Source organism: Hipposideros armiger, unplaced genomic scaffold (assembly GCF_001890085.2).
Source record: "Hipposideros armiger isolate ML-2016 unplaced genomic scaffold, ASM189008v1 scaffold_94, whole genome shotgun sequence".
NCBI lineage: Eukaryota > Metazoa > Chordata > Mammalia > Chiroptera > Hipposideridae > Hipposideros > Hipposideros armiger.
Window position 1 is genome coordinate 3,988,572 of NW_017731444.1, and position 11,051 is coordinate 3,999,622.

The 11,051-nt window shown below is 56.3% G+C and overlaps 1 protein-coding gene across 7 annotated transcripts in view; it reads right to left on the reverse strand.

Annotated features, from left to right (window-relative positions):
• Positions 1-11,051, reverse strand: part of NOL4L (nucleolar protein 4 like) — a 130,066-nt gene that overhangs the window by 26,902 nt on the left and 92,113 nt on the right. For 4 of the 7 annotated variants that reach the window (XM_019645797.1, XM_019645795.1, XM_019645800.1 and 1 more), the window contains one exon: positions 2,872-3,013. In XM_019645797.1, the coding sequence (XP_019501342.1) occupies positions 2,872-3,013 (142 nt within the window). Of the gene's footprint in view, positions 1-2,871; positions 3,014-3,144; positions 3,370-3,414; positions 3,509-3,577; positions 3,876-11,051 lie in introns of those variants that run through there. The other 3 variants (XM_019645801.1, XM_019645799.1, XM_019645802.1) reach the window with 3 other exon arrangements.

Genomic DNA, 11,051 nt, shown 5'->3' on the forward strand with positions numbered 1-11,051 from the left:
GAGGAGGAGGAGGAGGAGGAGGAGGAAGGCAGCCCCAACACATCCACCACAGGTGTGAATCTGTGCAAACTGTCTGGCTGCTTGAAATGCTTTTGGGCCCCATCACTGACCAGCAGCACAGTCTTGGGGGTACACACATTTTCTGGCTAAGAGACCCAGGTGCTCAAATTGGGGGTGTCCCCAGGAATAAAGAACCCATCTTGTCCCCAACCAAGGGTAGACCTATACGCCCTCTGGATGGTGTGCTCAGGGGGTAGTCTCAATAAATGTTCCTCTTCATTCAGGCCCCAAATATTCAGCAAGCAGCCTGCTCTAACGTGCCAGGCACACAGCTAGTCACTGGGACAGAGCAGAGAGCAAGATCGACGGGGTGCGTGTCTTGCAGAGCTCACAGTGGGGGCCTCAGACATCATCTTTCCAGCTTGCCACTTTCATGGAGGACTGAGGGTCAGAGACCACACACTAAGCCACCCTGAGGGAAGCTTCCAGATGAAGGCACATGAGAAGGAATTGGAGACCGGGAGGGCTGTGGCTGGGTGCAGAGTGCAGGGCTACCTAGAGCCCCTGCTTGACCTGTCCCCACCTAGTCCTTTGTTAGCAACAGGGGACATGAGAACGCCCTACAGCCCTGGATGGTCTCCCGTTGACTGGCTGATGGGAACGGGATCTCAGCCGTGTCTGCACTGCAAGCACCTTCAGAGAAGGGAGCTGGCTGCATGCCACTGTGGGGGCTGGAGGGCCTGACAAGGACTCCAGGCTGAGGCTGTGCCCAGCCAAAAACCTTCGGGAACCCACTGCTCTGGTCAGACATGGCAGTCACCAACAGATCTGGGACCAGAAGGGGCAGCAGAGGCCAGGCCAGCCGGCTGGGTGTTCTCAAGGCCTGCGACCCCCGGCACTGGGTCGAGGCTGGCCTCTGGCCAGCACATCAGCCCACAGCCTCCAGACACAGCCTCTGATTAAATAATTAAATTGATGGTATCATGGTCAACACCATCCTCCCTGTCTCCGCTCTGGCTACCCGCCCTGATAAACACCCTTGTCCTGTCAGCAGGCTAGCCTGCCTCAGCCCCACCACCAGGGCCAGGAGGGGCCTGGGCGGCAGAGGGTGGGGGGATGTGCGTGACTACACCCAGGTCAGGCCCCCACCGGGCTCCATGGGACCAGCTGCAGGCCATGCTGACCCCACCAGCCTCTTTGCTTTTCTCAGCTTCATCTTCATGATCAGCAGGCAGCGGGACAAAGCTGCTGAGGAGGCCCCGTGACCCTCATGGAAACACTCCCCTGGCTACCTGATCCTGGAGGCCCTCCAAATCACCAAATCTGTCCCAGAAGTGTCTCTGGCAGAAGTCATACCCCCAAATGGCAATTGTGAGCAACGATAACACAAGACTTTTTTGAGAATGAGTTAGAGGAATATGGTCCCATTCAGTCCTACTTCTCTGGTTAAAAAAAAAAAAAATGCTCTGAATCCTTCTTGGGAAGGTATAATCCGACACCCTTGGCTGGGCTTGCTGGCCTAGCCCTTGGTGTAGCCTTTGGGTGTGGCCCTCAATCGGCCCAGATGAGGAGGAAGGTCAGCTGCTGGGCACTTCCCAGCCCCAGAGCCCCCAGCACCATGTGGCTGCCCCTGGCCCTAGGTCCCCACCCCGTGGGAACGTGGGAGGGCAGTATTGGTCTGGGAAGCCCGCAGCACAAGGGGGTCGTGCCGACCTCACGAGGCTGCAAGGCACAAAAGCCTTTTCTTTCCCAGCAGCCTCACACCCCACTCTTTGAAGAACCACCCCCTGGGCTCCCCAGCTCCTGGCCCAGCCACCCCAGCTGCCTCTAGCTGAGTCTCCTCCCAGACAAAGCCGGATTCAGGCCTGCAAGGGCAGTGGCTGGAGGGTTCTGCCATGGAGATGAACTTTGACCCAAACTGCAAGGCTCCTACCCCATATTTACTTTTTAAGGCTAACCCATTTCGCAGAGTTAACATTACACCCCTTTTTAACCCTCACCTCCCTCCCACATTCCAGGCCCTGACCTTTGACCCCTCCTAATTGCCAGCTCTACACCCCAGTTCTCTTGAGGCTTAGCTTGGCTCACCCTCTCCCTCCAGTCACCTCCTCCCCAGAAAACAGAGCCTTGCCAGGACGCTCTGACCACCGGTGCCACCCCAGGCCCACAACTGCACCTAACTGAGGCAGGCACTGGAGCCCCAGAGCCTAGCACTCTGGGGTCTCCACACGGGGGCTCTGGAGTAGACCTCTGGGATCTGACTTCTGACCCCAACTCTCCCGCCCCAAAAAGGGAGCCTCTGTTCCCAGGAAGGCCGGGGGAGGCAGCCTGGCAGCCCTGGAGGGCAGAGGGGGCCAGGGTAGGAGAGTCCAAACAATTCCTCAGCCGGGGCCATATCTCATCCTAGGGGCCTGGGGACACACACATGGATAAGCACACTGCCTGCTCACTCACCAGGTGACAGGCAGGAGCCCTGTCCTATAGCCTCACATCTGTGCTTGAGAAGCCTAGCTCTTGTTTTCACTGCTGGGCAGCTGCACTGTTAGGTCACGCACACCGTGACCCTTCCCAGACCCGAACAGTGATCATTTCAAAACCCCTATCACACCAGCCCATGAGCATCAGGGCAAATTAACTGGCATAACACCTGTCAAGCTGCCAGTCCCTGAGAGCTCCATCCACATATCTTTAGGAGGAATGACTTGGTTTCCCCAAACCCAGGAGCTGGGCCATGGGGCCCACGGAGATGCTGAGGGCAGCTGTAAGCCTGGGCCACCCCCAGAGGCCCGGCCCAGGTTCCACCACCTTGGATTCCTAGGCCCCTGGTGTCTGGCATAGCCTCTTCCCCACTGGCCACCAAGGGACACTCACCATCCTCTTGGCTGTGGAGGTTCTGCGGGCTCCGCATCCTCTCGTCCTGGCTGGGACTCAGGCTGGAGGCCAGGTGTGGGTCAGCTGACATCCATGTGGAGTCGTTCATATCAAAATCTTCACTGCTCACAGAAGTTTCATCCTGATCAGGGACAAAGAAGGTGGGCTTTCAACAGGGAGAGGCTCTTGGCAGCCCCCAGGCAGCCTTGTGAGTGAACCCCAGGGCCCAAGGGCATTTGGAAGTGCCCCAAAGGACACAGAGAGCCCCCAAACCTTGCAGAGGGGGCTAGGTTTCTCCCTTGCCCCCTGTGGAAGTGGCTCCGGCTCTGGTTCCTGTCGGAAGCCGGGGCTGAGGGCCCGGCGCTCTGTAATTGAAGACAATTACGAGGTCTCACATCCTGTAGGGGCGGATGGCAGGGCCTGGCTCTCACCCTTGTGAGCCAAGGTTGAAACAAGCACTGTAAACAAGGGCCACGGCTCCCTGCTCCCTGGCCGGCTCCCGGTTCCCTGCCCACAGCCCGGGGAAGAGGGCTCATTGCTCACAGGGCCAGGAAGCCAGAAGTGGGTGGCAGGACATGCCGAGCACCTCGGAGGCCAAGCCGATCGCCCCATCAGGCCTGCTCCCTGACTCCCGTGGAGCATGCGTGGAATTCCTTTCTCCCACTCCCCCAGCCCAGAGGACATTTCTGCCTTCCTCCTTCCTAACCTTTGCTGTGCTTCAAAGATATGCTCTTGGGCAGCTTCCAGAGCTGAAAAGGCCAGCCCCAGAAGTGTAGAGAAGAAAGGGGGTGGGGCAGGAGAGGGTTCAGAGCAGACCGCAAAGGGGGTTCGGCTCAAGGGCCTGGGGGGGCCACCAGGGCCTTCCAAACAGCCGAAGGGCCTGCTGGAGAGGACCACGCCTGCCTCTTCTCCCCATGCTGGCTTCAGTGAGCCCTTGGCCAGTCATCCGGGAACCCCCGGGGCGGGGCCCCTTCAATCCAGCCCTCTGGGGCGGGAAGGGACCCCACCTCCTTCTGGCCCAGCCTCTTTCAGGAGCAGCAAGCAACTGTTTGGGAGCTGGCTGTAAAACGCAAGAAAGATGACCCAGCAGCTCCCACACCCTGGATCTCTGACTTTGCCCCCTCCTCTGTCCCCTCTAGCAAGGAACAATGGCCTCTGTGGGCCCCCAGTAAGGACCTCTGGCAGAGCACCCCCCACCACCAGAGCCCTCACTCCAGGGCCCCCTCACAGCCGGCTCTTTTATAGTGAGCAAACACACTTTAGTTTGAACTTTCTTCTGCTGCTGTCCCTGAGGCAGACACATCTGCCCTCCGAGTGCTAGGGAACCAGCCGTGGCTCAGCCTCCACTCCCTCCCCCACCACGCAGGGCTGGCAGGGAGTTTCCTGGAATTTACAGCTTCTGTGCAGCACAAGTGTGTACCCTCTGCGGCAGAATCCGGAGGACTCGAGCTGGGCCAGGACACCAGCTCTGCCCAGCTCAGGGGTCCCCACAAGGCACACTCAGAGCCTCAGGGGACGGAGACCACGTGTCTTCGTGCCCTCTCCCCACACATGCACACACTCTGCCTCCCTCCCACAGGCCACCCTGCTCCTTACACACAAGCACACCCACCCACACTCTTCCTTGGGTGGAAACACACTCACTCACATTCACTCAGACTGTGTTCTCACACCCAGAGGGACACACACACATTCAAAAGACTCTCTTTGCACAAAAGGTCCAAAGGGACAACAAATATCTCCCCTGTGCTAACTGCATAGAGCCCGAGAGTGAGAAGGGAGGCTGGCAGGTGGGGGAGAAGGACCCTCGGAGGAACAGAGGCCATCTAGGCTCTGGGAGTCAGGACCAGGGGCATCCCTGCTTAGGCCCCTTGCTCCTTCCTGGCTGCCTGAGGGGCACGGTGGTCAGGGTACAACCCAAAGTCATGGCTGAAGTAGGAAGGCCCTTTCCTGGCCCTTGGGTACTGTTGAAACACTCATGATTGACAAGACTTGAGTTTTCTATTAAGAGGTGGAAGGACCACCTACTGAAGATACTCTATCTGTTCATTCAACAAGTATTTACTGAATACCTACTGTGAGCCAAGCACCTTTCCAGGTGCTGGGAAATTCAGGTGTGGACAAGACAGGGTCCTGGCCCAATGGGGGAGATGGACAATCAGCAGGAAAAATGCATAATGTTGGTGGTAATGAGGGAGACAAAGCAAAACAAAGCCTAATAAGAAGGGAGAGGGACCTGCAGGACTGTTTGCCCAGGTGGCCAAGGAGGGCCTCACTGGTCAGGGAGCATCAGGCAGAGGCCTACAGAAAGTGAGGAAGGTGGCTGTGTGGGGGTCCCCGGGGGGAGCGCTCTAGGCACCAGCACATGCCCGTGGGTTTGAGAAGCCAGGACACTGCTGTGGCTGGTGTGGGTGAGCTGAGGGACGTGGAGCCACACAGGAGTGTCTCCTCCCAAGGTGCACATAACCCTGAGCCTGAGCAGGGATGTCTCCAGCTCAGAGAAAGCTCATGGAGTGTTCCACTAAACACACAGGGTTCTCACTGAGGAGCAGGAAGAAGTCAGAACCGCTGGGTGCGGCACTAAAGACCCACAGTCTAGCCTCACCCGGCCAAGTTGAAAACAATAACAGAAGCCGAAGGTTATCAGACACCAAGTGCTGCCTTGGATCCCTGGGTCATCCCATCTCACCCTTACCACAAGCCCACCAGGCAGCTACAGTTCTCAGCCCCATTCTACAGATGAGGAAACTGAGGCTGCAAGCGATTAAGGCACTCGCCTGAGGTCATGCGCTAACAAGTGGCAGAGCCAGATGTGTACAAGTCTAAGGGCCCAGACACACCCTGCTCACCTTCCCCTCTCATCTGGAATGCCCACACTACTGAGGTGCTCCGTGGCCCAAATTCCAAATACACCCCTCCCCCATCAGCTCCAGCTCAGTCTCCATCGTCCCTCTTATACCATCTGCCTGTCCCACTAACTCTGGCAGTTTTCAGGCACACAGCCCTCAGCTGTAGCATGTTAGCATGTCATCACACTATGAATCTCGGCCCTATCTTTCCCCAGAAAACCTCAGGTCCTTCCAAGAGTGGGGACCAGGCTGTATGTTCCCTGGACCCTCAACAAGGCCATGGCGACTCAGTGAATTGGCTGAATTGTCTGGTATGATACTGGTGTTTAATGAGGATGGGGTATTAGTTTGACAATCAAGGACTCAGTCCCGTTACACACAGTTCTTGAGTGGAGACCATAGGAAACCTGGGCCCTGGGCTGGCAGGCAGGCCAGTGGCAGTGAGCTGCTTTGCTAGGTCTCCTTCCTATAGCTGCCAGCCACCCCATGCTGCACAGTCTAGTGTTTCTTTGGCCCAATGGTCACTTAACCATCCACCAAAATGACCCCACTCCACCCTCCCTGCTCTGACAGGTCCAACTGGGAAGAAGTGGGCTAAATTTTATACTGAGATTGCAATCACCTGACAATGCAAAGCATCCACAGCCCCCACACAAGGGGCTTTGGAGCAAGGGGCTTATGAGATTTCCTTGCAACAGCATCTCCCCCTCCCCCACAAAGCAGACACCCATGTCAGGCCTATCTCCAGATCTGGCACCTGCCCCAGATGCCCAAGGGCACCAAAGCTAGTGGCAGAGCTAGGATCCGAACCCAGGCAGTCTGCCCAGAGCACACATCAGAGTGCCACCACACCAAGGGGCTGCCTCACCACACTTCCTCCCTTCAATCAAAAGAACCAGAGTCCTTAACAACAAAGTGTCTCAAGATGAGACCCCAAGGGAACTCATGGGAGGATGAAGCTATTTATACCCACACATCCACATGCTCACAAGTTCTCTTCAACGAGTTGATACACATTTACTGAGCATATACTATGTGCTGGCACTGTACTAGGGACATAGATGACCAAGGCAGAGGTCCTTTCCTCCAGGACGTTGTTACTTAGGGAAAGAGACCAGAGAAAATCCTGACCTACTTGTAAGCGCGGAGAGAGAAGGGGGCTGTAGAACCCCCTCCCCAGTTATCTACTGATGCTCTCCCTCTCCCCAGAGAGTTTTCCCATGGCCCCCAGGGTTTTGCCACATGAATCCGTGTTTTGTGAGCAATGGTTCTAAGATTTTGCGACTATTGCTACAGTAATTTTTTTTTTTAAGTGGGCCATCAAGTCCATTAAACCTCACTGGAAAAAAACCAAAAAACAATAATTTCTAATCAAACTCAGTTTCCACACCTTCACTTCTAGGGTTGATCTGGGAGGGAAGCCTTCAAGACCCCTTTGCAACACACCTGTTACAGCAGAGCCCCCAGCTGCAGAGGGTAGACTGTAACTGCACCCACTCACACCAAGCCAAGGCTCCAGGAGCAGGCTAATTACACAGGCAATTACCAGCACACACAGTTCAGAGCCCATCAACAACTGTGCAGAGCGGGGAAATACACCCATGTCCGGAGGGACCTGCAGGAGGCAGCCAGTGCAGGTTTGCCAGGGGCAGGGCCTCAGGCCTACGCATCCACCTATGGTGCTCCCCCTATTCGCCCAGCCATCCTAAGTCGTAAGTCAGACACTTCTTGCTTTTCCCTCCTGGAATCTCAAGGGACTTTGGTCTACTAATTTGTCTCTTTCTGTAAACAAACTTAAATGAAACTTTCATAAGAGAATAAAAGTGTGTACAATCATTACTTCTGGGCCCCCTCCCTCCAGACCCCACATGACTAGCCAGCCAGCTGCCCTTGGACGCCGTGAAGCCTGCAGCCCACATGTCGGTCAAGTCCATCATTTACTGGGCGCCAAAGGGCCTGAGCCATTGTGCTTTACAGGTGATACAGCCAACTGCCCTTCTGAAAAGGGAACTCAGGAGTGGGAGGGGGCAGGCGGGCAGCACCCAGCCAGCCCCTGGGACACACCCCAACCTGGGCAGAAGGAGAGGTGCCTAAGCCCTCCCCGCTCTTATCTGCGGTCCAAAATTCATGGGCAGGTTCAGTTTCTCTCCACTTAGGCTCTGAGGCCCTTCCTACTCTGCAGGCAAACTGGCACCAACCACTGCCCAGCCCAGGAGGAGGAGAAAATGGGAGACCAGAGGGGAAACGGTGGAAACACACCTGTATCCATGGTGTGTAACTATGGGCAGGTGCTATCAGTAACCTGATTATTTTACAACTGGGGTCAATTTCTCGGGGAACTGGGTTCCTGGTGCCTCTGAAGTTGAGCCATTTGCATCCTCCAGGACAGGGATCCTGGGGCGTGCCTCACACAACATTTTCCAGGCCTTTCCCCAGAGCTGTAACTCTATCTCTACCACTTGCTTTGAGGAAGAAAAGGGGGAGGATTTGCTGAGAATTTAGTGCAATTGTAAGCCATAAGCCCTGACCAGGAGCCTTGGGTATGTGTTTCAGTGGAGGGGTGAAGGGAGGGATGTGCTGGGGGGTGTTTCTGGGATGGGCAGGAAACAGACCCCTCTCTGTCCAGCCGTCTGTTTGACCAGAGGCCGAAGCTCCTGCTGGGAAGAGCACCAGGCTTGGTAAATGGCCCCAGCACCAGCTCTACCTCAAGAAGGCGGGCACCAAGATGTAGAGAGTGAGCACCTCCTTCTGAAACACCTGCCTGCAGGCCCTTCCAGGGCCTGGAAATTCTTCAGTGCGAGGCAATTCCTCCCCTTGTCTCCATGTCAGCGAGCATTACACACACAGCCTTCTGAGCATGCCAAGAAGGTACTGAACCGCATTTGACCCCAACTTAACCACTTCAGTTCATCAGATGGCTTATTAATGGAAGATGAACCGCTCCCCCCCCCACCCCAAGATCTAAAGCAAGCAGGGTTCAAATCCCTGTTGTGAAGGGACTGCACAAATGAAATATTAGGGTGGTCTGAGCCACCGCTCCTGGGAGCTGCGGGGTCCCAAGGCTGCTGCTTCATGCTATACCCCAAGCCCATCTAGCCACCAGGGGAGGAGGCCAGCCTCCCAGGGACACACCCTGCACAATTCCACTCCTTCCTGCTAACATACCTCCTCTGCCTACTACTCATAGAAGCACAAGCTCTTCTGGGAAATGTGAAGTGGGGAGGGCTGAGACGTAGCCAATCACCTACCACATTTTAGGTATTCGCGCTCTCTCACACACACACACTGGGCCTGTCAGAAACATAGTCACATATACATGAGGATGCTCTGTTGTCCTTGCTGTCATGGACGCCTGGATGCTGGGAATGAGTATTTTCAACACCTTCTTCCTAGTGTATCCAGTGTAAAACAGGCTTTTGTTTCCCAAGCAAAGGCAACTGGCTGTTTTCCCAGCACTCCTCACCAAGAGGGCCTCATTGATACCCTACAGGCCCTGCCATTAACAGGGGTCTCTAAAAAGCAGGCTAGAGAGATGGGCTTTAGCAGACAGGGTTCTTCCAGCCAAAAGAAGGGCTGGAGAGGAACCACTCTGACCTAATACCCTGCAGGAGTTGCCTTCCAAGAAAAGGACCCAGACAAGACAAAAAAGTTCTTGAGCAACTCAGGGGGAGTCCAGCTCCACATGGCCCCAGGGTGACCCAGGCCAGATAAGTTCCCTAAAGTCAGCCTTCTCAGCTGAGAGAAAGGTCCTGGGGTGCTCTGCTCCCAGCTTCTGCATGAAGGTGCTGAGTGGGGCCATCACCCAGCCTTCCCTGCAGTGGGTGTGGGAGGAGAAGCTGTCTTAAAACCCTGCTCTGTAAAATAAGACCAGCTTGAGCTGGGATTAGACAGGAGCTTGATATTATTCAAGGATACATTTAGGCCCTAATGGTTTTCCAATGAAGGGGTAATTTACTACCTGGGGGGTTAAACTACCATCAGGCCTGGGCCATAAACAGGCCTTTCCCCCAAAGCAACTCAAAGCCCAGAAACAGGAGGGGAGATGGGGCCCCTGCTCCCATCACACAGATGGCTCTCCCAGAGTTGTGAGAGCCCCCTCCACACCACAAGCCCCACCTGGTGGGGGGGAGGAGACCCAGGCTGGGGTTTCCAGCTGATTCTGGGATAAGTAGGGCTTTATCTCAAGGGAGAATCTATTTCAAGCCACAATCCTTCTCAGAAAGAGGAGGAAATCACAGAGTCCAAACACCATTTCAGGTGAAATCAGGAGGTTATTAATCTCCCCTCAGAGCAGACAGAAAGAAAAATCAATGTTTTAGAGGGGGAAAAAAAGGTTCCATTTGAATTAATGGGTTTGTGGCTTCTCCATTGATCTGCGCCTCTTCACACTTTCTTTTTGTGCTTTTGTGCTCTTGGGGAGGAGGGAGGGAGAGAGAAGGGGATGGAGAAGGGGGGTGGGCCTCCCGAGAAGGAAAAGGACGGTCTAACCTTAACCTTTCTCCAGGAATAATGCTAATTAGCGAGGCTTAATGAGAACTTCTCCTAGGAAGCGACGCCCGGTAGAGGCGACCGGACTCTGGCAAACGCAGCTCCAGGTGGGAGTGGGGGGGGGGGGGCTCACTTCTGAACCCGAGTGGCTGGAATAAAAATGCGGATGGCACTCCCCACCCCGCCTTCTGGACAAAGTGTTGGGCCCTGTAGGAAGGACTAGGTGGAGAGCCACGAGCGACGGTGTAAATGCAACTTAACCGAGGCGTGCGCCCTCCATCCGGACAGCTGCCCCCGCCCCGTGTGTCCCCTTCATTAAGGAATTGCCCCTTCCCCCAAGGGCTGCCGACGCTCCAGGCTTCCGCTCCCACGGTACACCTGAGCGGGGCACCGGGTCCACTCGCTCCGAGCAGGGACAGGGGCCTGCCGAAGTGGGCTCAACTCTGCAAACCTCGTCTCAACTCCCCGCGCCCAGGCTGGGAGCCCCTCCCTGCCACTCAACGCTTCCCGTCCTCACATCCCCAAATACAGTCCACTTCCCTTCTCGCAGCGGCCGCGGTGGCGGCAACGCGAGCCCGGCCCCCACTTGGGCGCCTGAGAATGTCTTCCTCCCCGGGACGCGGTGCCCAGCTCGCCGCGGCACAATACCGCGGCGCGGCGCACACAATCACCGCCCCCCAGGACCCGCGGCGCGCGCGGCCCGGGAGTGGGGTGCGCCCGGCGGCCGCCGGCACTCGGAGCTAGGCACACCTCTTGGGCACCTCGCGGCCCCCAGAGTACAGCCTTCACTACCCCCTCATTCGGTAACACTCACCCGCCCCCCGCCCCCCCTGCCCAGCCCAC